Source organism: Urocampus carinirostris, chromosome 14, assembly GCF_059441175.1.
Source record: "Urocampus carinirostris isolate Australia breed hairy pipefish chromosome 14, RoL_Ucar_1.0, whole genome shotgun sequence".
Classification (NCBI taxonomy): Eukaryota; Metazoa; Chordata; class Actinopteri; order Syngnathiformes; family Syngnathidae; genus Urocampus; species Urocampus carinirostris.
Window position 1 is genome coordinate 17083155 of NC_142362.1, and position 27915 is coordinate 17111069.

The following is a 27915-nucleotide window of genomic DNA, read 5'->3' on the forward strand; positions in this document are numbered from 1 at the left end:
AAGGTCAATGCATGTATTTATGCCTAATAGGTTTAAATTTTGTACAAATCAGCAGGATATTCAAGAAAAGATGTATTTCTAGTCGTACCCATTTTTCTTGTGTTTTTTTTATCATTTTATACATCACCAAATCAACGTCAATTTAAGAAAAAATGAATAATTATCTGATGATTCGAATAATCGTTTGAAAGGTCAATGACTAGTCGACTATTAAAATAGTCGTCAGTTGCAGCCCTACCTGGAATTAGTCGAACCCACCCGGCGCAAGATGGCCGGGGAGTTTTTCCGATCGATGAGGGGCGAGCCGGGCAAAGTGGTGGAGAAGATGCACGAGAGGGGTTTGGGTTCCGTCACGATAGCTGAGCCGTATGTGCTCCCGATCGTTGCATGAAGGGAACCGTGCAATGGCGGTGCAGTGCCACCTTGGGACGGGGAGTGAGAACGAGAAGGCACTGAGCTGACTCTTCGCATGGCACGGCCCGGCACGGCTCCACCCATTGAAGGGACCTGATTGGGAACAAAAAACTATTTGCAGTTAAGTTCAGTAGACCCCCAAGTTCCTATCTTAAGACGTCAGTGGTTCCTATTCATAGTAAGAACCTGGCCGCCAGAGTCTCATAATCTTGATCTTGGAGTTTTCCCTTGCCCTAATGTAGGTTTAAGATCGGGGAATTGTGTAATGGTAGTCTGTGCAGCCCCTTGAGACTTCTTAAGGGCTATAAAAATAAACATAACTTGACTTATTTAACAAGAAGTGAATCGAAAGAACTCTTTCAGATTTATTATATAAGTGATCGCAAACGTACTTGTGCTACGTATCTCCGTCAGTCAGACGAGATCTTGTCACGATTACTCATCGCCCTCACCTGTACTCGCTCGTTTGGCGCCAGCTGCTGCTCATTGCCTGATTGGTTCCCCTCCTGTTTAAACTAAATTGACTCCTTGTCAGTCCGTGAGCGAACCTCCGCATACGCAAGGCAAGCACTATTTGACTCCCATCTGTCCCGTCCTCACCTGTATCCTGCTTGTCTGTCCCTGACTTCCCGATCGTCTCCGGTTACTTGACCTGTTTTTGCCCACTGACCACGCTCCGATCTCCTGCTCTGGCTACTTGACAAGTTTTTGCCCACCGACCACGCTCAAATCTCCCGCTCCGGCGAATTGACCCGTTTTGCCGACCGACCACGCTCAAATCTCCCGCTCCGGCTACTTGATCCGTTTTTGCCCACAGACCACGCTCGGATCTCCCGTTACGGCTACTTGACTCGTTTTTGCACATCGACCACGCTCCGATCGCCCGTCCAGCGGGCAGGATGATTGCTGTTGTTTGTTTCCCCGCACCTGACTTCCTCGATTCTCCAATAAAGCTTGGTGTGAAACATTACGCATTTGGGTCTACCATCTGTTCTGGTTCTCACAGATCTTGGTCAGACTCTCCATGCTAAAGCACACTCTCACTGACTCAGTTGTTGCGGTTTTTGTCCCACCCCGCCAGCACTGTGAGAAGACAGTTGAGTAAAATGTGACATTGACAAGCATCGCGTTTTCCCCAAGTTGAACATTTTTCAAATATCAGCGATCAGAAAAAAAAGTTTTGAACCAAGTGTTCCGCGCAGAGCCTTGACGAACTATTAACGTTTTCAATGGCCGTAACCTATTGACAGAGACAATAATTAAGAAAAAGTAGGAAAGTTTTCCCAAGGCATGGCAATCCTCGCTAGTACAAATGTGATTTTATTAAATTCATTTTTTGGGAAAATTATCTATAAGCAAAAATATGATTACCATGGAAAGAAAGCTTGCAATTATCAAGAAATACAAAGAAAGCACATGTATTATTACTCTTCCTAAGAAACTTGTCTTAACAAATCGACGATTGGGACTATTATTAAAAATGAGGAGTCAATTAAAGCAAGTATATCAAAGGGCATGACAATCCTTGCAAGTTCAAGTTTTAAAATCAGTTTTGATTCTAATCCACCGTCTCCTACCCCTCTGCATCTACCCGGTACTCTTATGTACCAGCTCTGGTCACGTCACACCATGTATATTTATTTATCATTGTATTCCTTCCTAGACATGTATATTACATATAAGTTGTAATTAATTTATACTATTTTGTTATTTCCATGCGTGTTAATTACCATAGATTTGTATCTCCTGCCGTACGGCAATTTTACTTCGCGATCTCCACCTCGGAACGGATTAATTTTCTGTCCTGGGGGTCTACGGCGGTAACAATTGAAATGAAGAAAATCTTTCTGCCAATGAGGTACACTTTTTCTATTTGCAGCATGATTATTTTCCGGTAGGTCTGAAGTATAGATCAACCCTCGGACTATTTGCTTTCTATAATATTTTCATGGTTGCAGTTTCTCATAAAACGACAAATCTATCAACAATACGCTACATTGTCTGATTATGTTGTGCTAAATAAAACCAAAGAAGAAACCATGCATGTTCTGATTGTACTTTAGGGATGAAGCCCTCACGGGGAAAAATGTGGAGATCTAAGATTCCAACATACCTGTGCTGAGGCTTGCCCCTCCGCCCTGGCAGTTTTGACCGGAGTGCTCGTGCTGGTGCCGGCTCCGGGAAAGGAGTGCTGTATCCTCAGCTCGGATTTAACCACATTTTGGTTGCCGTGGTAGCCGCCGGTGGCGTCTTGGTAGCCGCTGTCTGAGTATGAATTCATCTGAGTTGCTGATCCTGAAATCGCAAATTGCCATGAAGGCGTTTAGAAGAGCCATGACCTTTCCTTATATTATGGAAGAGTGAGTCATCATATATGTCCCAGGTGGAGGACAGCGATGGCGTCAATGATTGGTCGCTATGCAGATATCTATGTGTTAATTCAGATAATTGGATCAATGGTGGGCATGGTAAACACTATATTAGCTTTGAAAAACAATAAGATTTATTGAAAAAAAATGATACAGTATTCCCAGCTTTTTAACGGTTAATCAGTTACATAACCACCTGATTTCTTAAAGGGTGAACTGGTGTCACGACCAGAACGGAACCAGGACCCAAATGCGTAGCGTTAACCACAAGTCAATTGAGAGAAGGAAAAAGGGCAGCGCCCGCGATCCGGTGCTCTCTGGACGCCGTAAGCAAGCCGCTCACGCAATCGGATCATGATCCAAATACGGAAGTGAATCCGTAGCGGGAGATGGTAGTGTCAAGGACGGAAAAAAACAGGTCAATAGCCGGGACAGGGCAGCAAAAACGTGGTCGGGATAACAAAAAAAAAAACGGGTCATAAGCCAGGACAAGAGAGCAAACGTGGTCGGAATCAAAAACAGGTCGGAGCTGGAGACAAACAGGGATATCAGGAACGGACGGGTGGAAAAACGGGTGCAAAAACTGGACAGGCGGGAGTCAGGGTCAAAATGCTTTCGCTGACGGACTGACAACCGGAGAGTGACAGGACTGGGCTTAAAAAAGGACAGGGAACCAATCAGGTAGCCCGCAGCGGCTGGCGCCAAATGAGCAGGCACAGGTGATCAGAATCAGTAATCATGACAACTGGACTCGTTTGTTCCAGCATGCTGTTCTGGACCGCTTAAATAAAGTGCAGGGGAGTGGTTACTATCCATTATCCCTGGTCGACAATTGCTGAGAGCAGGAGTTGGCAGAACGCTCTTTTTTTTCATTTAAGCTGTTGATGTGTTCCAGTGGGAAGCGTGCCGTTCTGGACCGCCAAAAATGAGCGACACTGTGTGGCTGCAATCCAATATCCCTGGTCGACTACTGCTGACAGCTGGGGCCGAGAGGAAATTTGTGTTGTGCAGCCCTTTGAGACATTTTGTGATTAAGGGCTGTACATAGACTTGACTCTTAATTCCTTTTCTTTTCACCTAAAATGAACTGCACCTGTGCAACCGCAATCCATCATCCATCCCCAGTCGCCTATTGCTGCTAGCAGGTACCTGCAGAGTGCGGGAGGGGTGGTGGCTCTTTTTTTCCTGTTCAGTGCACCAAAAAGTGAATTGCATTTGTGCGGCCGCAGACAAATACATTACTGCAGGGACGGGCAGAAGGGACTTTTGTCAAAAGGCTTGTCATTCTAGCCAGCCCGAAATGAAAAATACAGTTGTGGCCGCATTCTATTATCCCCAGTCAACTATTGCTGAGAGCAGGGTCCGCTCTGTTCAAACAGAGCACACAGCTATCACGAGGGTCAGGTTGTATGTGTGTGTGTATATATATTGGGTGTGCAAGACTGTGATAGGCTGCTGTATGCTGTCAGTCAAACAGAGAAACTGCAGAGAAAGGCTACAGCTGAGCTAGTATATTAGCGGCTGGTTACATTGAAAAGAAAATGATCAATTAAATTGAACCCTGAGGAAAGTCAGAAGAGTGCAAAGAAATGGTCATCACCAGCTGGTGCTCTGTGGATTATTAGTTTCCTGACGCGACTGGGGCAGGGTCTGGGAGAAGGCAAGAGCGGGCCTGCTGGTCCGGCCTATTGCTAACAACTCTCCTGAGCCCCTGCTGTGGACCCTGTATCTTGCCAACGCCAGGTCCATAAGCCATGAAACAAATGACCTGGTTTAACCTTAAATTTAAACTTAGGCGCTTTTATTACTTCGTTGATTTTCACTTTTCGCGTGTGGTTCCTGTTGCCACTAACCGTGAAAATAAAGGGGTCTCTGTATTTCTATTCTTTTTTCTGCCCCACCATTAATATGCCGCAAATGTATCATTCCATTAATAGTCGATACGACAATTCTATCCATCCATATATAGTGTTGGTATGTTTCAAAAACTTGACAGACAGCACACAGGGAGGGAGCACACAAGCACAGTGCTTCGTTGATTTTGATTAGTGACATTAATTCATGTAATTATCCTTTGATTGTCGAAGGTTAAATTCAGAAACATCTATTTTTGTAATTAGGTCGCTTGTGCTTGCGTTGTGCTTGACTTGCCACAATTGAGCATATGGCAACTTTGTTACCTGCTCTCCCTACCACCTTGTATTAATGCAACATTAAGCTCATTAAAACAATGTTCAATTCATCTTGTGTATTTTATGGTTCTCTGCCTTTTATCGAGCAGTCACTCCCAGGTATATTACTTCGAGCATACAGTATAAAGCAAAAGCAAATATGTTTTAGCCATAATTGTAGATCATCACTGTGAAACGACCCGAAATGTTATCAGCAATAAAGCATCAATTTACAGTGCATTTAATTATTGGGGTCAGATATGTCACAGGGCGGGTCACTGATGGTTTGTGAGCCGTGGCATGTTAGCAGTTAGCAGACATTCATCTTTCACTGTTTTGTGCATGGAAAAGGCATATTTGCAAAATTAAAAAAATAACCATTCAAACATTAAACAACATGATACAACAGGATACAACACGATGCAGGCCCCCCAAAACTTGATTAAAGTCGTAATTGAGCTGTAGTTGTACGATTTAAATAGACATATTGGTGCAATGGAATTGTACCACTGCTATCATTAGACTCTAAAATAATTCAGAAGTACAAATAATATACATTATAGAAGTGCACCATTAAAATGTGTCCAATTTCCTTTTTTAGTAGAAAGTGTACCGCTGTCGAGTATCTGGTTTGTTCTGCAGTTATCAGTAAAGTAACTGTAATATTCTTGCAATAAATCACAATTTCTTTTTAATTATCTGCCGAGAAAGTTCTACAAATAAATAGTATGGTAACTTCTAAGTTTGTGTTTGAACCTACACTGCAAAGAAGAAGAAAAGATCGAAAAGATAAGGCAGAACATCGTAATAAACCCTTTTCATTATTGTAGTTAAACAAATTGTGTTCAACTGGCATTTTTGAAAAAAGTAAAAAATCAAGAGCAAAAGACAAAAATTCAACAACATGTATCACAAAAATATGACCATTTAAACCATAAAATATTTTTCAAAGGACTTGAGATTGTTTTTTTCCAGGTGGTCTGCGAATAGACTACATTATTTTAGGCAAAACTGGAAGTGTTGACCATATGGCGACCCCGCCTTATGACATTTTCATGTAACGGCCTCTCTTGACGGCATTTTCTCCACTATACGTAATCAACAACAAATTATTTTGCATGCACCAAAACGTAAAAATCAAACGTTGCGGTGTTACGTCTTTAAAATCACTAACCATGAAAATAATCCCTGTGTTCTATTGGTTGCTGTCATAAAAAAAACACTGGCTAGATATTGGCTAAACCACCTCCCACAATGTTTTTTCTTTATTCAGTTCAGAATTTTGTGTTTTTCGGAAAGACTATGCGAGTCGGTGGTATGATAATGTACTTTTTGTGCTCTATTAATTCGCTATCTGTCCAAAGGCTGAAGGAAAAAGCAAAAACATACTAACCATGGAAACAAAGCTTGTAATGGTCAAGAAAAACAACTCATTACCCATTGCCATAACCAATCAAAGATGAGGACTATTACGAAAATAAGTATGTGATTATTCTTCAAGTTTTAAAATAAGCTTATACTCAACACGCAGTTGCCATTCGCCCCCCCACCCCCACACCCTGCATCCACCCGCTAACGGCACTGTACCAGCTCAAGTCATCACACCAATGGTAAATAATTGTACAGTAGCTTTTTCATTTAAATGTATATTTTTTTATAATCTTATTTGATCTTATGCAAGTCGCTTACATGTAATCAGTACTTACTGTAAATTATTTTGTAATTTCTAGGTTTTTATCAGGTGTAGTGGGATTTGGGAATGCATTAGTTTTGTACTACGATAGGTTTCTATCGACTGCTATATGGCAATCTTACCTCAGAACGGATTAATGTTGTATCCTGGGGGTGGACTGTAGTAGTAAATACATCTTTGTCAATTTTAGATCATCATTTGCTGAGTGAAATCAACCCATAGGAACTCATAAACGTCAGATAGCTGAGAGGTCGTCGCAAAAAATTGAGTTCATTTATGGATCTGACAAGGGGGATTATTCTCTTTTTTTTAGTCTGCACGAGGTGTGACTGCTTCGACATTTCCAGATGTCAGTTTCCACGGCAACAACCAAAGGCCGTCCAATGCACAGTCACTCACGGGGACAATAAGCCCTGCAGGAACTCAGGTCACACGCCGATCCGGACAAGCTCGTCAGACACTCGTTCATCTTTAGAGGGGATAATGGCTAAATCGATAGCAGGCATAACAGCAATTACTGCTTTTGCGCTCCTCAGCCGCAAATCAGACAAGCCAAAGACTTTCCAGAGTTTTCTCGGTGCATATTCACAAGCAAAATCCTCGCAGGCTTCTCTAACAAGATCGAAACAAGATTAATGACCGCTACAGAATTGCGATTAATAGGCCATGAAATGCATTGGTGATAATTCATTGTGGTCTACTTTGTCATGAAGATGCTTTTGAGGAGAGAACGAAAATAAAGTATTTAGAGAACTCCCTCAAGCTGATGTTGTAGTGATGTTGTAGTGATGTTAAAGTATAACTCAATAAAAAAAGAAGCAGAGGGCTCCCTATTACTGTAAACTTTTCAACTGATCAACAATTAATGCAAACATTACAATGAATTAAAATAATTGTTTTCATTGATTATATTTATTATTTATTATTTTTATATTGTAAACTGTGCAGACAGAATCTTACATTGATTTAACTCTAATTCTGCATAGTGCATAAAATAAAGCTTTTGACTCAAGAGAATACTTAAAATAAGACAAAATCATATTTTTTCTCTGAATTATTCTAAAAAAATAATGTATTTTACTTCTTTTTTCCCCTTAAATTTAAAGTATTATATTTCTTATTTAGAGTCAAAAATACATACAACAGAAAATGAAATGGAAATTTATTTCAAAAAATGTTTCTTTGATTTTCTCTTAAACCTTAAATTAAAATCGAAATCAAATCATAAATTAAATTAAATTAAACGTATTTTATCATTTTATTCTCAAATGTTTTTTCAAACATTAAAGAGCATTTTCTTCCTCCTTTTAAGTAGTATATTTTTTATCTTGAGTAAAAAAAAAAGAAATGCAATATAAAAATATAATGAAAAAAATGTATTAAATTAAAAATCAAACTACAATTGTCTGTTCTCTTCATCTTAAAACACTATTTAATTCTCCAACATTAAAATATAAAATATAACTAAAATGGTCTTTTTTATTAGTTTTTCCATAGATTTTCTCTTAAACTTGAGAGACTTGAATTCTCCCACAATTAAAATTAACTAAAATGGTCTTTTTTTTATTTACTTTTTTCTCATAAATTTTCTCATAAAGTTTTAATTATCATGGTTCTTATCTAAAGAAAAACAAATGAAAAACAAAAAGGTTAAGAACATTAATAAAATTAAATTAAATAAGAAATCCAATTATAAATCAAATTGAAAGTTTCTTTCAATTCTTAAATGTTTTTCTATTTCAATTTAAAGATTCATTCCCCACTTGTTTTCTCTATTATATTTCGTATCTTGAGTAAAAGAAAAAAGAAAAAAAACATAGAAAGGGAAAAAAAATTCAATAAATCATCTGCTATATGTCATACCAAATAGTTTACCTAATTTTACAAATTATTTACAACAAACTAGATATTTAAAAATGCATTATAAGAAAGAAAAACACAAAAATCAGCAAAATGTTCTCTTAATTTTGATGTTTACTATGTACTGTAATTCAATGCTAAATCTATTCCACCCTTGTCATCCTGGAAGGGGGATTACCATTTATGAGGCCCCTACTCAAGGTTTCTTTTTTCCTCACGCTGAGGTTTTGAGTTTTCCCTTGCCCGCATGTTGGTTTAAGATCAGGTGATGGTGTAATTTTAATCCTGTGCAGTCCTCTGAGACATTTTTGTGATTAAGGGCTATATAAATGAATTTGACTTGACCGGACTTGACTTAATTAAGATGGATTTTTTTGCATTGGTGAAAATCTATTCTTAATTATTTTAACCTCAGTATTGTGATAACAATGTAAACAAGAACCACATTATTTTCAAGAACTCGAAGTGTCCTTGGGCAAGACACTGAATCCCTAATTCCCCCAATAAGAGTTGGCGCCTTGCATGGCTGACACCCTATTGGTGTGTGATTGTGTGTGTAAATGGGTAAGTGTGAAGCACATTGTAAAGCGCTTTGGAAGGTCTTCATTGACTTGAAAAGCGCTATAAATGTAAATGCAGACCATTTACCATTTATAACTCTTTGTATCAAAAGAATATCCAACAATCCGTTTTCACAGGATGATTTTTCTAAATAATTTACATTGTCAACAAACAATCTAAAAAAAATAGGAAAAGAGCCATTTCCAAAAACCCAAAAAGCAATTTCCAACCTACCGGCAGTTCTCCAAGGCAGCGACTTCTCAGATGAGCTGCAAAAGAGAGAAGAGGAAATGAAAAAGCGAAAACGGACTCAGTAACAGTGACACGTTGTTTACCAAGCGCATTTTCCATTGGCCTTTTTGGGACATGGTCACAGATTGTAATCACCATCTTGGGGGATATAACCACCTGAAGCATCCCGCGGAGCACGTGCAAATCAGATGTAAAGTCCATTTCTGTCACCTTTGTTTATCCGGCCATAAAGGTGCCTTTTGTGTGAGGGATGCTCATTCGTTAGATGGCCTGACAGCAAAAGCGATAAATATCGCAACCGAGTACCACGAGCCGTGCGAGCGAGAGGCTTCACAGCTATAATATTTGTCGTGTCTGCATAGTCTTAAAAAGTAATATACATTAGACAATAGGCTACAGCGTCCGTAACATATGATATTTTCGCGTTACAATGTTTTTTACAACCCCTCGTTACGGCATTTTACCTACAATACAACATCTGCAACAAGTTGGGCGAGTTATGTGCCTCATATATCTCTAAGAAGCCTGTCTGCTATTGGTCAGTGTAATTTAAAATGCTAATATGTTATTTACTTAACGGCAGGTTTTTTTTTGTGTGACAGCATCTATACGAAGGATCGACCGATATTGTCTAGAACCGGAACAGGAGGAGAACCCAAATGTGTGACGTTTCTCACACAAGCTTTTATTTTATGGGAAATGGGGCAGCCATGCACGTTAACACAAAACGACAGTGATTCGGCGATCGCTGGGCGAAAAGAAGAAAAACAGAAGTCTGGCCTAGAACAACAGAAAGCAAGAGACCAACGAGATCGATACCAGTGACACGAGCCAATACCGGATAGATGATGTTGATACGGACAGAACGGGGTTGAAAGGATTGATAACAGATATAGGAGACTGGAGACACATATCAGACAGGACGAGAATGACAGGCATGATACCAGACATTGGAGCCTGGAGACTGAAATCAAAACAGGACAAAACAGACGGGATCGAAACCAGACAGGATACACAAACGGAAACCGGACAGAGTCATAACCCACGTCTAGAGGTTCGCTGACGGGCTAAGAAAGGATGAGTGAGAGCACTGAGCTTGAATAGAATGGAAGCCAATCTGTCAACGAGCCGCAGCTGGCGCCAGTTAGGCGCCATGGCAACCGTGCCAGACGTATGTTTTTAGGGCCTATACGGATACTGATTGTTAGGAGGCCGATAACCGATATTCAGAGCCAATATCCATTTGCTGTAGAAGCTTAAAAATTGGCGTAAAAATGTTTTAATAATGCAGAAAATAATGTTTTTTATAAGTTCAAATAAAACTTTAATAGGTTTCTGAAACCTTTTACAGTAAATGGATTAAAATTTCAACACAACTGAGATGACTAAACCCTCACCTAAAATACAAGCTAACAGTGCAGGAACTAAAACTAGGCTTGGCAGCAGCTAGTATACGGTGTAGTTACACAGAAACAGACTGAAAATAGCTCCCTGATTATTTTTTTTTTTACAATAAATAAATAACAATGTCAATACAACAAACATGACTTAAATGAACTAAAAACAAATAGTGTACCAAATGGAGCTCACAAATTTAAACAAGAGGGCACTCATGTTTTAGAGCCAAACTAATGTTATGGTAATAGCTAATTACTAAGCTTTCCACTTTAGCGTTCTTTTTATGCTCTCCCTCAATCACAAACACACGCGCTTGATTGACGAACTAATGTTATTATTAGAGCTAATATATTAGTTTCCACCTGAACGTGCTTCCCTACATCAAGTAAGCTACATTTTTTATGCTATCTCTTAATCACACATACGCTATTTTACTACGGACTATTAAAAATCGAATCTAATTATTATCCAGAGTCTTGATTCACAGGCATGTCGGGATTTAGGATTTAGCAGAGAATCAGCTGTTTACGCCACTCTTATGTTATTATTCTGCTTCAGTAGCTCTGCCCCTGTTTGCTTATCCAATCAGAAGGCAAGGTGGGTAGCATCAGAGACAGAATGCAGGAGAGATAGAGAAAGGCTCGGGTGTATCTAAGCCTAAACAATTGGCCCATGGAATAAATAGAAATGCCGATACCGATACCTGTCAAATCTCTATTTTGTTTTTACATCAAGGTGTGGAAAATAATGTTTTTTCACCCCCTTGTTATGGCATTTTACCCATTATGCAGGTCCAAAAAATGTTTTAAAAAGCACACCAGACGTGACTGCAAAGGAAAACATGATAGATTTTATACGGAGAAAGACTCTTACATATTAAACGCAGGCTAACAAATCTGGACAAAAAATATCTAAGTTGCCTATGTTCTTTATCCTCTTCATCATTTTCACTTTTAAAACAAATAAAATGTCTTGTTCATACATTTGTAAGTACAGTAGACCTTCCGGTTACAGCATGTATAGCTTGAGGTTTTTAAATTACAATGTTCAATACGATGTTTTAGATAGATAGATAGATAGATAGATAGATACTTTGTTCATCCCCGAAGGGAAATTCACATTCCCCAACATATGACAACAACATCATTGTCTTCAAATCTTCACCACAAAAGCCACACAGCTTCACAGGATATACGATTGCTACAGCAGAAAAACATAAAAAGAGAATAATAGCCACGTCATGAATTGGAAATTTACTGTGATCGGAATTATAGGGTTTCAATTTACCTGATAGGGAGAGGAGAAGGAAAAACACAGAGTTAACACCAAGCAGCAATCATGACGACCACCCTATATGGTTCCATAATGAGCTTTAAAAGCCACGACTTTGGACGTTAATAGCCACATGCAGGCAATTAAACCAGTTAGAGAAGATGCGCTTCGCTGAGCCGCTTTAGAACAAAAGGAGATACCTCTACAACGAGAAACTGCTGAGAACCTGCTGAAAATCTAAAATTAACGTGAAGTTCAGCTGCTTTAAACGTGAGATAATACAATAATCAAAAGTGATCTAATTTCCGTATATTTCATTTATATATAATCTATAATATTAACTTAATTACTTTCAATTACTTTTGGATTACTCCAATACCAAATATGCTAATAAAAGACAAAAGAAACTAAATATGAATAAAATGACTAAATTTTGTGCAGGCTTGGGGAGTAACGGAATACATGGAAGAGCAAAAATGATGTTGGCAAGCTGTTTGGATTTATTTTCATTTTGTTTCTGTCGCATTTTATGTTAGTCTTGCCGGAGATCAAATGGATCAAAGCCAGGAGAGAAAGCTTACCACGTGTTGTGAGTCATAATTTTATTCATATTTAGTTTCTTTTGTCTTTTATTAGCATATTTGGTATTGGAGTAATTCAAAAGAAATTGAAAGTAATCCAGTTAAAGTAATATAATAATTACCTAGTCTCAGATCAGTTTGGATAAAAAAAAAAAAAAAAATCAAAATACCGTATCTCATCCAATATAGGTGCACTGGATTTTAAGGCTCGCCTCCCCAAAAATAGTCTTGATAAATGTGATATATATTTCATATACAGACGCTGCACTGGGCTATACGGCGCATGGAATTTAAACTACAGTAAGAGCTAGGGTTGCATAAGGGACAAATAAATACATTTAAAATAAAGTACAGTGGTATCTCTTACTTACTAATGTCCCTACATACGAAAGTTTCAGGTTACGAAGTACCTGAACAGGAAATATTGCCTCTAGGTATGAAGTTTTCCTCTAGTTACAAGTCAAAAATACAGAACAGTACACGCTGCTATTTGCCGCTCCCAGAGTTTCCCCAACGTAAACAAACTGGCAATCGCTTCAAATCTGCCTGGCAACCTAGTGCGCATGCGTGCTCCCAGCATGCTCTTCGTGTCACAGTTCAGCGTTTACAGACAGGGAGGAGGATTTTTAAAGGCATTGTAGCAAAATTCTATGAAGTCACTCAATATGTTGAAAGGAATCACCCCGAAAAAGTGTTAATAAGTCGGGCTATCGCTATGTTTCCCTTGCGCATTTCCGATGGATTGGCAAGAGCTGGCAAAAGCAGACATCATTAGATCAGTTTTTTAATAAACACAAGGCTAAGAAGTAAATTAATATTTTTCCTTTTTTTTATTCTTTTTTTATTGTGTACCTCTCAATTTATGTTTATGGACTTGGAATGGACTAGCTTATTTACAAACAAAATTCGTCTCTACTTACAAAATTTTCAGGTTACGAAGCTACTCCCAGAACATATTAAATTGGTAAGTAGAGGTACCACTGTAATTTATTTTATAGAACATAAGTTAATAACATTATGACATCTGGTTTCACCACTCAAAAGTTTTTTGTAACAAACAGTTAACATGTTAACCACAAGAGGGTACTCGAAGACCACAATATATGTTTCAAAAAGACAGAGCAGTTACAATATGCATTATCCTTCAATTGTAAATATGCATTTCCGTATGTTCCGGTATATAAAGCGCACCAGATCAGAACGCACACATTTCAAATTTATTATCTTCTTATGCTTATCTTCCAAAAGTAAGTAACACTTAACTTTATTTATCTTTATAGGGCATATTATATTATAAAATGTATTTTTTAGTACAAAACAATACAGGTTACTTAAACAAGCCTTAAACATACTTATATAAACCTTAAACATACAAAATATAGCACTGAAGCAACTTACGAACGATCGTCCGTAAATAGAGCAGCGTCTGTATCCCAAAAATAAGGGTGGTAAAATGCCAAATATATCACAATTTTCTTCAAGACAATGTTGAATCCATGAGGGTAAAATAATAAGCATATTTCAGGCCATTTTCCTTTCATATTTTTCTAAAAGTAATCCTCTGAAATGTCAGGAAATAACGAAATGATTATTATACCCAAATTATGATTATTTAATATTACTATTACTATTACTGTTACTATTACTATTACCATTACTATCACTTATTCATTATTAATGTAAAGTCATTCATTAGCATTAGCAGCTATCAACCGCACCCACAATGCTAGGATTGAAATTAGTATTGTATTTATTGTGATTCATAAGAATGTAATTAACATAATTTGAATGTAGATTAAACATTGATGAAAACGCTAAGATAAAAAAAACAAAAAAAAAAACTGGATAGCCAATAAGCGCTTTGCATGTGCTGGCCGCCATCTTTGTAGTTAGTACATAAGATCAGTGACATTAGCAGAACTGCTAAAATATTTAGCATTAACTACCAAGATAATGGTAGTGGCTAAATCGGTGCAATTTTCTAATGGATCTAGCGGCTGAAACAATATTGTTAGCATTAAGTTGGTACATTTCTGTTGGACAAAATTGTAAGGTTCAACTAAACATAAATATTCAACATTGGATTATAAGTGTCAGGCTTAAGCTTGTACTATCATCAGACTTTTTCCCAACCACATACAAATACTTTCCACTAAAAAATAAAACCTTAATGACAAGGGGTCTCAAAGGTCTGCACAGACCACATACTATTACAGCCCACAGACTGATATTATACAATCCTCTGATCCAAAACCTACATGAGGACAAGGAAAAACTCACTACTTTAAAAAAATATATACATTTTTTTGGTAGACTGCACAGGATGGTTATGACTAAAACAATAAATACATTTTAAATTGTCATCTTTGACAATGAGACATTGCAGTAATATGATATTGCCAGTGAATTCCAATCCATTCACTCATTGGACAACATTCAGGCTAGCTTTCAAAGCAGATTGATAGTAAAACGTATATCCTATAATGTTTAGCAAGGGGACAAATAAAAAAAAGAAATGTGTTGGGTTGCAGTGCGGCCGTTTCTGCTTGGTAAATGGTTTCATTACCTGCTGCTTGCAGCCCCCGGCGATTCCGCCCCAAGTCTGCTGCATCTTTCCAGTTGATTGGCCACAATCTGCCTCTCAACCTCCAGCTCCCGGGTGAGACGCTCGAACTGAAGCTCCTGCGACAAATCAAAAGGAGGAGATTGAAGGTCTGTCATACATGATCATCTATCGACAGATCCGACAAGTGAGGAGTCGATGGCTTCTTTTACGCCGAAAATCGACCATCAGGGGGCTGTATAAATGACAGGGTAATTATCTGTCATTGCCTTTTTTGTACCATGAAAATGCTGACAAGGCAAGTCCGGACACTAATACACTTGAAGCACTTAAGTCAGAGTCGGCTCACTCAAGAAACTGCATTAAAAAGGAAACCACCCCAAAGGCTGTAATTTACCATGCGGAACGAATTTAACATACTGTAATACCCCGCTTATCACTGTTAATGGGGACCAGAACTACCCCGTGAAAACCACCCCCATTTTTAACATGTGGTCTCCCACACCACCCTCACAGCAATAGCTGACCATAGATAATGGTTTCAAACCATTGCAGTAGAGTTCATTTTAGGCGGAATGAACGAAAATAGGAAACACTAGGCATGACACAATTTGCTCTCTCAGCCCCCGCTCTCAGCAATAGTGGACCGGGGATTCTGGGCCGGGAACACACAAGTGCAACTCGTTTTAAATCGTAAGAACAGAAAAAAAATCTGCCACAAATGACACAAATTTCCTTCCTAGGCCCCCGCTTTCCAAAAAATACTGGGAATAATGGGTGTTGGCAGTTCATGAGATGGGGAAAAATGGGAAATAAAGAGCCGCCATGCATTAAACGAATTCTCTCACTGCGCTCAGGAATATTTGGCTGGGGATAATGGATAGCGGCCTCAACCATAAATTTCATTTGAGGGAAACTGGAACACTACGCATTTTGAAAAAGTGCCATCTGCTGGTCTCCATTCGCAGTATTAGGGGTTGGGGATAATGTGTTACAGCTCAACAAGTGCACTTAATTTTAGGCTGAAATAACAGCAAAAAAGAGCCGATAGGCCGACAAAAGTGAAGTCTGCTGGTTGCTGTTCGCAGCAATTTGGAGCGAGATAATGGAACATGTCTGCACAAATGCAAATCATTTAGGTGGAAATAACTGCAAAAGAGCAGCCAGCCTCGACACAAATGTGCTCTCAGCTTCCCCACTCAGCAATAGTCAACTGGGGATAAAGGATAGCAACAGCAAGAGTGAAGTTCAGTTTTCGGTGGACAAAACGGCATAAAAAGAGCCGCCAAGCCTGGGAAAATGTGCTTTCCTGACCATTGCTCTCAAACTGGCACTCCTGACCAAAGTCACGTCTACCGCTGCCCGCTCGCAGCAATATGCGATAGGAGATAATGGATTGTGGGGCTGTACAAGTGCAGTTTTGATGGACAGAAAGGCAGAAAAGAGCCCACAGGCTCAACAAAAGCGCTCAGCAGCTAGAAGCAAAATTGATCAGGGATAATAGACCAATGAACATTTTTCAATTAGCGACGCACTGAGATTGTGAAGCACAAAGCGCAAAGTAGCGAGGGAATACAGTATTCCATCACAGGCCCAGTCAACGCAAAATAATCGATTAAACCCAAGAAATTCGCCATGTGTTTTACTGCTTTTCTACTATGTAGTGTCGTCAAGACAACCAACTCTGTGCACCGAACATAACCATGAAATCTTCACCGGCAATCGGGAGTTTCCTTCCCCAAACCAGATGTCTGGCATGAGATCAAACCACGGAATTGAAAAACAGCAATGCTACGGACAGGCATTCGGTCTGCTGAGGAATATAAAAAGAAAGATATTATTATTCTTGCCATGTTAATCACATGTATTGCGTATTATATAAACATGAATTGTTCCTGGAAACTGTTCAACTGCATGGAACCACATAGAAGATGATTTTAACACTTACGAACAGAATATTCCTTTACGACGTCACTTCACAAGGGCGTTTACATTTACGTTTTAGAACGGATTTAGATGTTAGATGTTTTTTTTGTACAGTCCTCTTCTGTTTTCTGGCATGATTACTGATGTGACTCAGCTGTGCCCGCTCCTTTGGCGCCAACTGCCTCAGACTCTGATTGGCTCCCGATCAGTACTTGTACCCACTCCTGTCTGTCCCCTTTTGTCAGTCCGTCTGCAAACCTCAGTGAATACTAAGCAAGCCTTTGCTCAACCCTGACTCCCACCTGTCCAATTTTTGCTCCCGTTTGTCTCCGGCTACGACCCGTTTTGATCCTGACCACGTCTGCTCTCCCGTCCCGGCTTACGACTCGCTTACGACCCCGACCACGTTTTTCCATCTCCGACACCTCCATCACTTGCCGCGGAAGATCCACTTCCGCGTTCGGAACACAATCCGAGTATCAGAGCGACCTGCTTCCCACGTCCAAGCAATCACCGGATCGTGAGTGCAACCCTTTCTCTTTCTTCCAATAAAACTTGTGAGAAACGTAACGCAAGTGGGTCCTGTCTCTGTTCTGGTCCTGACATTTTCCTTGCAAGTTCAAAATGTATTGATGTCTTCTCTCCCTTATTTAATTGTCTACCAAACTAAAAACTTACCACTCGCCAAAATCGAAAAAGGACCACACTTTTTTGCTCCAAAAGAGAGCTCATTACTGCATCCTGTCTGTTCAAAGGTTGTATCATACATGGCTTATCAATCATAGACTAACACTATACATACATGCATACAACTTCGCCATTTTCGCCACGAGGTAAGAAAATAATACACTTTGCGTATGGTGAAAAAACGTGGACTGGCGAACTGGTGCAAGACCTCATGCATGCCAGGCTCACCACGTTAGCCTTTTTACATTATATTTTACACACATATATGCACGCACAAAAAGCAATCATGCTTTAAGAATAAATCACAGATCGGATACGGGTACACTAAGCTAGCAAAACACAAAACAAAGACAAAGGTTTGTAATTCCTGATATTAATATGGTAAATTACAAAGAAAGACAATGAATGTTGCTTATAACTGTTTTCTACAGAGTCATTTTACACCTCGTTGTCGGCTACTCAAATATTTAATCACTAAGTCGAATACACAAAAGCCACACACCCTTAAAGGAACAGTGTGTATTATTTGATCACTAATTTAAAAGAGCAAACTAAGGGCTGTATTTGGCCCGTTGGGGTTATTCATCCAGCCAGCCAAACCAAAAATGTAATGGAAATTTAGTGACAATACATATAATAGTAAATAAAGTACTACATACTAATAAAAAAATGATGTTGATATGGAACCACTCTTGTCCCTAGTGTCCCTTTGTTTTTTCTTATGTATTCCTGAGGTATTGGAGGTGAAACGACTAATTGGAATACCAAAAATCAAATCAATAATTTTTTCCCCTCCTGTCCTAGCCCATCTGCCAAATTTATTAACCCAATCCAATTCGCGACTCAAAGCGTTGCCCACCCCGCGTGTAGTTTAACCAAAAAACAAGTGCTAAAAACACAAGCCCTTTTGAGGTTTTTGGGTACCTTTGGCAGAAAGCTGGCTGGAAATTTTGTCAGTTTCCTCGAGGCTCATGTTATGTAATACAAATGCTAATTTCTTCACCCACGAGTATTTGTATATGTCGTGATTGCTCATTGCACTCACCTGTGCCCGCTTGTTGACGCCAGCTGCTGCTGGTTACCGGATTGGTTCCCCCCTATTTAAGCTCAGTGCTCTCACTCGCCCTTTGTCAGTCCATCAGCGAACCTCTGTTTACACAAGGCAAGCACTTTGACTCTGACTCCCGTCGGTCCCGTGTTTTCATCCGTATAGCACTCGTCTGTTCCGTATTCCCCATTTTTGACCACCGACCACGTTCTGATTTCCCGTTCCGGCTGACGACCTGTTTTTGACCACCGATCACGCTCTGACCCCCCGCTCCGGCTATTGACACGTTTTTTTCCGTTTGACCACGCTACGATCTCCCGCTCCAGGAAATCCACTTTCGCATTCCGAACATGCTCCGATCCCGTGAGCGACTTTCTTCCCTCGTCAAGCGAGCACCCGATCGCTGGCGTGTGTTTTCCTCTATATCTCAATAAACTTGTGAGTAAACATTACGCATCTGGGTCCTCTTCCTGTTCTGGTCTTGACAGTATAAATGCATGTTTAGATAATAGCTCATGTATTCTTGCTTACGATACAAATCCGTACAATTATTATCAAATAATTTAGTTTTATTTAGTAGGAGGCCTTCAAAATAGAAACTTTCCCTTTAAGCACTGTTGACATACGTGACATCCAACCTTGATGGCTCTGTTACCACGGCAGCCACGCTGAACTCTGCATCTGTCTAATTACCGATCATCATGGAGACCTTTCTTTCCTTCGTTTTCAAATTCCTTGTCACACGGATACCCTCAGTTGCAAATGAGCCGACTTCTCAATAAATATTCCTCGCACTCCATCGCTACATGAACAAATGACGATGTCCTCTCACGTATGAAGTTTCCAAAGTCGGTAACATTTTAAGGCCCGACACAGACAGAAGCTGTTTTATGTAAAGAGACTCAAAAGGGTCACTTGATGCTATGGAGTGAGTTACTTTTCCACACCTACTTTCCGGTGTTCTTGGGGCCCCCTCTCCATAATGAAAAAAATAAATAAATAAAAATGAACCTCCAACCTTAAGCGCTGCAATACGCCTTCCTCGGCTCTTATCGCTATCCTCCTCGGTAGATAAGCGGAGCTGGGCTGCAGGATGTGGTTGCTCCACAATCATAGCTCCCCAGGAGCTTAGAAGGCTTGAAAGACGGAAGGGAGGGTAGTGGGGATTGAGGTGATTTTTAGCATTGCAAAGATGCGATTGAAAAATAGAATATTTAAGAAATAAAATCGTGATTATCTATCGTGTAAAATTGCATCAACTGTTGTTTTTCATTGGAACTTTGTGAAGTGGGATTTATCTCTGCAAAAAAAAAAGAAAAAGAAACAAAGAAAGTAAACTAAACAATTCCAGAGGCAATTGTGAGAGTTGTGCTGGATCTGGATGATGTTACCGGCAGAAAACCGGTTGTTTGCATGAAACTGTTTTTAAACTTGTTGAGATGTATTTGTAATTTTAAACTGGGTTGTAGTAATCTATCATCTACCATGGTCATAACCCTCAAGAGGCGTGACAGACAGCAAGACAAACACATACAAAAACAAATGGCCGTGGCCAACCCAAATGCCCAGACACTCAAACAAGTTCAGGACCTCGGCACCTAAGTTGGTCAAGCTTTCGTCCCTCCAGATGAACGGGACACAAGAAAGCGGCCATGTCACTCGTCTCAGGAACCAGGACAGGAAACAGGGATAAGAACCCAATCGCGTAACGTTACTCACAGTTTATTGGGGAGAAGACGAATGACTGCACAATCGATCCGAAGATCGAGAGTCCCGGAAGTAGCTTGACCGGAAATGGTCAAAAACAAACAGATCGGGCCGAAAATAAAACAGCATCACAGGGATCAGAATGGAGATTTTCATTTTCAGCTGAAATAGCCAGCATCCAGGAATAAACCAGGGCGGAGCTAACGGCCGCCAGGGTGCGCCAGAGCAATAAAGGAAAGAGTGAGACAGTCGGATTTTGAATTTGTTTGCTACGCAAGAGAAAAAGTGAAAAAGTTGGAATGCCTTTGGGGTTTAAAAACAGCGGAAATCCGCGAATCCGCGGAAAATTCTGATCCCTGGCATCAGAACACAGGAAAAAACGGAGATTCACAGGACTTGGCATATCTCAACAGAGTCTAGCAGGAGTTTTGCAGACGCTCTGACACCAGGCCGCTCACAAGACAGCGTTTAAGTAATCCGGCAGCAACCTGTTAACACATTTCAGCTGGTGTCAATGGGCGGGACCCATTGGGTGCCGTGGCAACCGTGACAGAACCTGGCGCCACACGGCGGGGACCAATTGGGCGCCAAGGCAACCGTGACAACTCGGGTCATGGTGACACAACACGCTCTTCTGTTCAATAGTAGGGCCCGACAGCTTTCACTGGTTTACCCCTGTCGCATCATAGAAGTGCCCTGCCCATCCCTTAGAACTCGTCCAAACATCCAACTATCATTTTACACCACCTCTCCACTCATTCCAATCACCAACAAGAGCTCTGGCTTCCACTATATTTAGACCTCTTTCCTGCAGTGCACTCATAACACCATCCATCCACGTCAATCGTGGCCTTCTTCTTGGTCTCCTTCCATTTAGCTCTGTAGATCAACATTCGCTCCTCATCCATGCTCTCCATGTGTCAAAACCAACCGAGTACTCTCTTATCCACACGCTTGCTCAGTTCCACCACTACTCCAGTTCTGTCTCTCACAATTTCATTTCTCAAACTATCCAATCTTGTCACTCCTAACATACTACTCAAACACTTCATCTCAAAAACTTTGCATTTCCTTCTCAAATCTGCATTCAGGCTCCAAGTCTCTGCACCATACAACACAGTCGGCACAGTCACACTCTCATACAGTCCCCTCTTAACATCCATACTCATATTGCTCATCACTCTCCTCAGAGCACCCAAAATCTTGCTTCCTTGATTCACTCTGTGCAATACCTCGCACTCCATTTCACCAACTGCAGCCACATCATAACCCAAGTGCCTAAAGCTTTCAACTTCTTCTAGAACCTGTCCATGCAACCTTATTTCTAACGCCATGCCCACTCCATCACGTGAACACTTCATCAACTTAGTCTTCCCAACATTCACACATAACTTACGCCTATCACACACTCTTTCAAACTCCATTACCAACCTTCTCAATGTTTCCTCAGATTCAGCCACAAGCGCTGTGTCAACAACAACTGATTTACATGCCACACCGTTCCACTGTTATCCATAATCTCTACACCTCTGCCAAATATTTGGTCATAGTAATAACATAGTAATAACACTGTTATTAAACTTTGTAATATCATGGGAAAGGAACATTAAACAAAATGCAATGCTTACATTGTTGAATATTTTAGCTGTCCTGAACCAACATGCCTCCCTAAAATGCTTTTATTTGCCAGATTAACTCGAGTTACTAGCGCTTATTCAGATCCTGCACCCCCGGAAAAAAAAACAGATGACGGTACGCGCCGGACCGGCTTCATCGTCATGGCAGCTACAACACGCCTCCAGTCCCCTTTTCCTGCTGATTCAGCACAATCCAAAGGTCTCCGCAACCTTAAATGTCACGCATTTAAAGAAATAAATATGTCGGCAACATCCAAATGAGTCGATTCCCTTTGTATTCCGGTGCTGTTCACTGAGGCATACCGTGAAATCAGACAATAGCTATTACGGCCTCATTTCTTTCTGTTATATTGTTTTTAATTAACTGGTATGACCAAGTCTGGATCCAGTCACAGTTTATGGAAAATGTGATGGATGTGACAGAATAATTATTTCAGAAGCCATTATGACAAAAACAATGCAGTCGTTATTCTTCAGAGTGTTGAAATGACTGAGGAAATGAGCGTCAAGCAGTTTATTATAGTCACCATAATATCACAATTGCATTTTGTTTCTTGCACGACTATCTTTTTTAAGCTACCAGCTTAACTATTGTTTACAAGGGTAGAGATATGGCAAATATATCACTTTTTCAAATCAAATTAATATTCTCTATCATGATCGCAAAAAAATTGCAACTAATTACAAAGTTCCTCACAATTTTCTTGTTATGTTTTACAAAAATGTCACGGGACCGGACCAGATCGGAGACAGGAGGCAGGAAGGGAGAACTCATTCGCGTTAACGATCAGTTACCTTTATTAAGGAAATAAAAGTCGTCCAACACTCAGGGACAAAAAAAAAAAAACGCTTACAGGCAAACAGGAACTCAGACTAGGAATACTCACAAAACAGGCTTTTAGTCAGAACGGGCAAGTACAGGTTTCCTCAAGTCAAACAGAACAGAATAATGCAAAGTAATGCAATGAACCCGCAACCGGCAATCCCCAAAACCCGCCCTTAAGAAGCACACACGCAAATTAGAAAATCTGCTACAGCCGGTGCCAAAGGGGCGGGGCCAGCCGGTCGCCACGGCGACCATGCTGGACATGACAAAAAAGACATGTCATCAGATCAGTAGTGCAAATATTTCTCAAAATGTGCCTGATTTAACACGCAAAAACACTACAATTGGAGGCTCTCAACTATGCTAACAATTAGTAGTTAAGGTCAGTAACACTAGAATTAGCATCTAACTTATTAAGCATCAAGTAATCAAGTGATACTAGTGTCTAGTGCAAAGCAATTCATGGTATTTGCTAATGTGGTTACTGACTGCTTTAGCATGAAATGGTGCTAAATCTAGAACAACCTGGATTTATAAACAATAGACTACCTTTCAATGTTGGGGGATAACGGTCTCATGATCTAATATTGTCTCAAAAATCATCCTGATACCAAATAGCCAAATTTCAATATATATCTTCAGTTTGAGGCACAAAAAGGACTGCCACCTAAACTAACGAAGAGTTCCAGCTATACTGCTGGTCAAAGCCAATTACATAATAATATTGATAAAGGAAAGTTGCAGTTATTATTTTTGATGTTTATTGAACTATTGTAATGCCTTCTTTTTTGTGGTCAATGTCTTGCAATAATGCGAAAATCTGTGAGGTAGCCCTGGAAAGTAGCAATAGTTGACCACAGGGTAATGGATTGTGGCTAAAAGGGGGACATTCATTTTAGGATAAAAGAATGCAAAAAAGAGCCGCCATGCATGACACAAAATTGCTCTCTTGGCCGAAACTCTCAACAATAGTCGACCAGAGATAATGTATCGCGCTCACAACCATGCATTATTATTCTAAGCAGGAAAAAATGACTTCTGCTAGTCATCTCTCACAGCAATATGGGATTGGGGATCATGGCTCGTGGCCGCATATGTGCATTTCATTGAGTCTCAAAGGGCTGCACAGACCACAGATTATTATTCTAAGCAAAAAGAACCCCAAAAAGACGCCATGATGTCAAAAGTGCACTCTACCAGTCCTTGCAAGCATTCAGGGATAATCATCTTGAGTGCAATTCAACCAAATGGCAAAAAAAGAGTTGCCATGGCAGAAAATGCACTTTGCTGGCCACTGTGATATACATTCTATCTACCTTGGTCATATCCCTTGAGAGGGGTGACCGACAGCAATTCAAACACATACAAAAACAAAGCAAATAAAAAAGGGAAAAAGTAGCAAAAAACACACACACAAATTTTGGGACCCTGGTCAAACCAAATGCCCAAGCACCCAAACAAGTTAAGCACCTCGGCACCCAAGCTGGTCATGCTTTTGTCCCTCCAGATGAAACGGGACACAAGAAAGCGGCCATGTCACTCAGGTCAGGGTGACACAACACACTCTTCTGTTCAACAGCAGGGCCCGACAACTTTCACTGGTTTACCCCGGCCGCATTATACAGGTGCCCTGTCCATCCCTTAGAACACGTCCAAACATACCACTATCCTTTTACAACACCTCTCCACACATTCCTATCACCAACAAGAGCTCTAGCTTCCACTATATTTAGACCTCTTTCCTGTAGTACACTATACATATATACAAATATATGGAAAATGCCACAAAGTACAAGGCGCAAAGTAGCCAGGGATTACCAATTAGGCCAATTACTATAAATATTTGGGGGAATGGGATATAATCACGATTTTATGAAAACAAAACAAAAACTAGCAAATTTGTGATATAACATGGAAAATTGAGTGCAAAAAACACTAAAAAAACACACACTCAATAATGGAATTCAGAAAAAAACACCTGCAGTTATGTTTTTGATCAACTGAACACCGACTAAACTTTTTTGTGCTAAATGACCTTTAACATTATGAAACGAAACAACGGCAAAAGATAATTAATGCGGTCAGATTTGTGAAAAAAGTGTCTGATAAAGTCAAAAATAAAAAAAGAGCCTGGAGGAAAGCAATTGCTTTGACGTCGATAAATGCATTAAAGCTTTTTTAACAAAACAGACCATAGAAAGGTTTGTGGTTGCCTTGAGAGTCTTTCAGAGGAATAAAGGAACTAAAAAATCGTTTTCTTTATTCACTGCGGTGAAATGTTTAAAATTACAAAAAAAAGCTATGACATTTTCTCCGATGTATATAGTATGTGTGTTTCATACTGCCCCCTAGTGGCCATGCCAAGCAAATCAGAAGGAGCAACAAGTCAAGTCGTGTTTATTTGTGACGCCCTTTTATCACAAAGAGTCTCAAAGAGCTGCAGAGACCACAGTATGTAACAAACAACAGATTATTACAGCATCCCCTGATCTAAAACCTACATGAAGGCAAGGAAAAACTCAAATGTGTAGAATTTCAATGAATTACATAAAAAAAAAAACTGAAATAAAAATATATTTTAATGATAAGCGATTGTGTCATTTAGGTATTCATTTTGAAAATAGGGTTTCGTGAAATATGTTATAAATATTACTCAAATGTATAACTGTTTTTAAAGGGACAGTGTGATTTATCTAGCGCCTCCTCATGGTTAAAAAAAACGTTTGACCCTAAAAATAAACTTTTACCTTTCGCTTTTTCCTCGTTGTTTTTTGTACTCTTTTTTTTTCTTTTTTCTTTTCTTTTCTTCGTTTTTTTTCTCTGTTTCCCCCTTTTTTTGTTGTTTCTTTATTTTCCTCCGTTCCTTTCTTACCACCCCTTTTTTCTCATTGTTTTTCCACCCGTTTTGTCTTTTTTTCCTTGTCCTTTTATTCTTCTTTTTCCTTTCTTTCCTTTTTCTTTCTAATTCAAGTAATAAGTGTCAATAGAAATGTTAAATTACTTAGCAATCTATTCGACAAGATTCTCACTGTATGTTTTTATGAAGTTATTGTTTATTTAAAATGATTTAAAACAAAAAAAATAATCGATCTTTAAAGCCCCCATATTGACACTTGTCCTTTTGGATTAAGTGAGGGGAGGTAAAAAAAATAAAATAAAAATAAAAAACTAAATAACCATACAAAAAAATGAGTTAATTCGATGAAATTGTCATTTACGAACTTTGATAAAAAAAAATCTATAGCAGGCTTTTATGAATTGAATTTGAATAATTACTTGGCACTGATTCTTGGACAAATGTTACAAACAAAGTTATTTGTAGCATTTAAGCAAATTGCCACATTCTATGATTAGCATGTTTTGCCAAAACTGTGTTAAATTTGCATTAAAAAAATCGGTTTCTGTTGCACTGGATGACAGAAAATGAAAAATTGTGTCACGTATTTGTCAGGACACAAAGAGACGAAAAAATTAGGATGCCATTAAACCCCAACATGGGGGAATGTATTCAATATTAAAATGTGGACTCACTACTGAGAAGAGAGAGTGGAACCGGGACTGCCCAGGAGGAAAATCTTGGGAGAGAAACTTGAGGAGGAGGTCTTGGGGGGGAAGTCTTGAGAAAAAGTTTTAAAGAAGGTCTTGAGGAAAATACCCGGAGAAGAATGTCTTGGAATGATGAGATTGTGGTCTTGGAGAGGGAATCACTTGAGATTAGTTACATGACGATCTAACAACATGGTGTGGGAGACCGGAGTATTTATAGCAGAGGGTGGTTAAATGGCTGTTTGGGAGCACCTGGGAGAGGATAGGGAGACTCGAAAATGGGGAAATGCTGCCATCTCTTGAAGAAGGGGACATACCGCAGGCGCCAACCATGAAACATTGCTAGGATTACGATCACTTAAAGCCATATAAACGGGCACAATAATCCGATTAAGGTCTTAGACCAACTGTGAGTATTCCTATTGCAATCTATACGCATTTTAGTATGGGATATTCAGGATATTTTATGGGAATTGTAGTGCAGATCCAATAAATATATGCAAACCTCAGTTTACTTGCTAAAAATGTATCATTGTACTGATTGATTTATTTAAGACATTTTCATTTTTTTTTCAAATACCACTTTTGTATCCATCCATATGTAGTGTAAGTCTTTCTAACTATTTGTCTCCCAGCCTGATTGATTCAGGTTGCTCCAGAAATCCAGTATTCCGTTTCCAATGGAATTATCGCACTCATGTAAACGTAGTCCTTTTTGCGTGCGGTTTGTTGTTGACTATTTCAAAATCATAATCTAACAAAAGTGGTATGTCTCCTAAAATATGGGTCAAACACTTGTATTAGGAGTGCTGTGGCAGTCCACAGCTGTCAAAAAGAGCAGATTGAAATGTAAATGTAGCAAAAGTGCAGAGGTTGTCGCATTCTCACTAATCTCATTTGCATTTTCACCGCGGCGCACATAATTGCACATAAAAGCACATCGTGAGCACCATTACACAGGAGCCGCTGATGTGTAGATTGATTTGAAGGCTTTTCTTAGCAAATGTTAACATGAGTGCTCATTTCTATGAAATCTATGAAAAGTGTTTGGGTGCCATCCAACGCATTTAGTCTCAAAGCATATTGATAACTACAAAACCTTTATTTTGATGTTTTGTGAACAATAAGACAAAGGTGTGAGTGGATTCCCTGAATGGCAGCTTAAAGCCTAGCCTCATATTTGCCTATTTATTAAAATTCATAATAAAGCTGGATATTACCTACAGAGAAGATTGCAGCGGTCGAAAATGAGGACAGCCAGCAAGCCAGCTGCTGTCAAACAAGCTGAATAGACTCACACTATATACAGATGATACAATTGTTTTATAATAAGAGAATGCCCTATGGACATAGCAAGGATGAATAAATTAATACATTTGTGAAAAATGTTCTTTCTCTTCTCTT

General features: G+C 39.5%; 1 protein-coding gene across 4 annotated transcripts in view; it reads right to left on the reverse strand.

The window, feature by feature from the left end:
* The window catches only part of LOC148352814 (plakophilin-4-like), a 121705-nt gene that overhangs the window by 48384 nt on the left and 45406 nt on the right, over nt 1-27915 (reverse strand). For 2 of the 4 annotated variants that reach the window (XM_088352395.1, XM_088352397.1), the window contains 4 exons: nt 15138-15253; nt 9303-9337; nt 2528-2709; nt 239-525 (listed from right to left, as the gene is read on the reverse strand). In XM_088352395.1, the coding sequence (XP_088208521.1) occupies nt 239-525; nt 2528-2709; nt 9303-9337; nt 15138-15253 (620 nt within the window). The remainder of the gene's footprint in view (nt 1-238; nt 526-2527; nt 2710-9302; nt 9338-15137; nt 15254-27915) is intronic. The other 2 variants (XM_088352396.1, XM_088352394.1) reach the window with 1 other exon arrangement.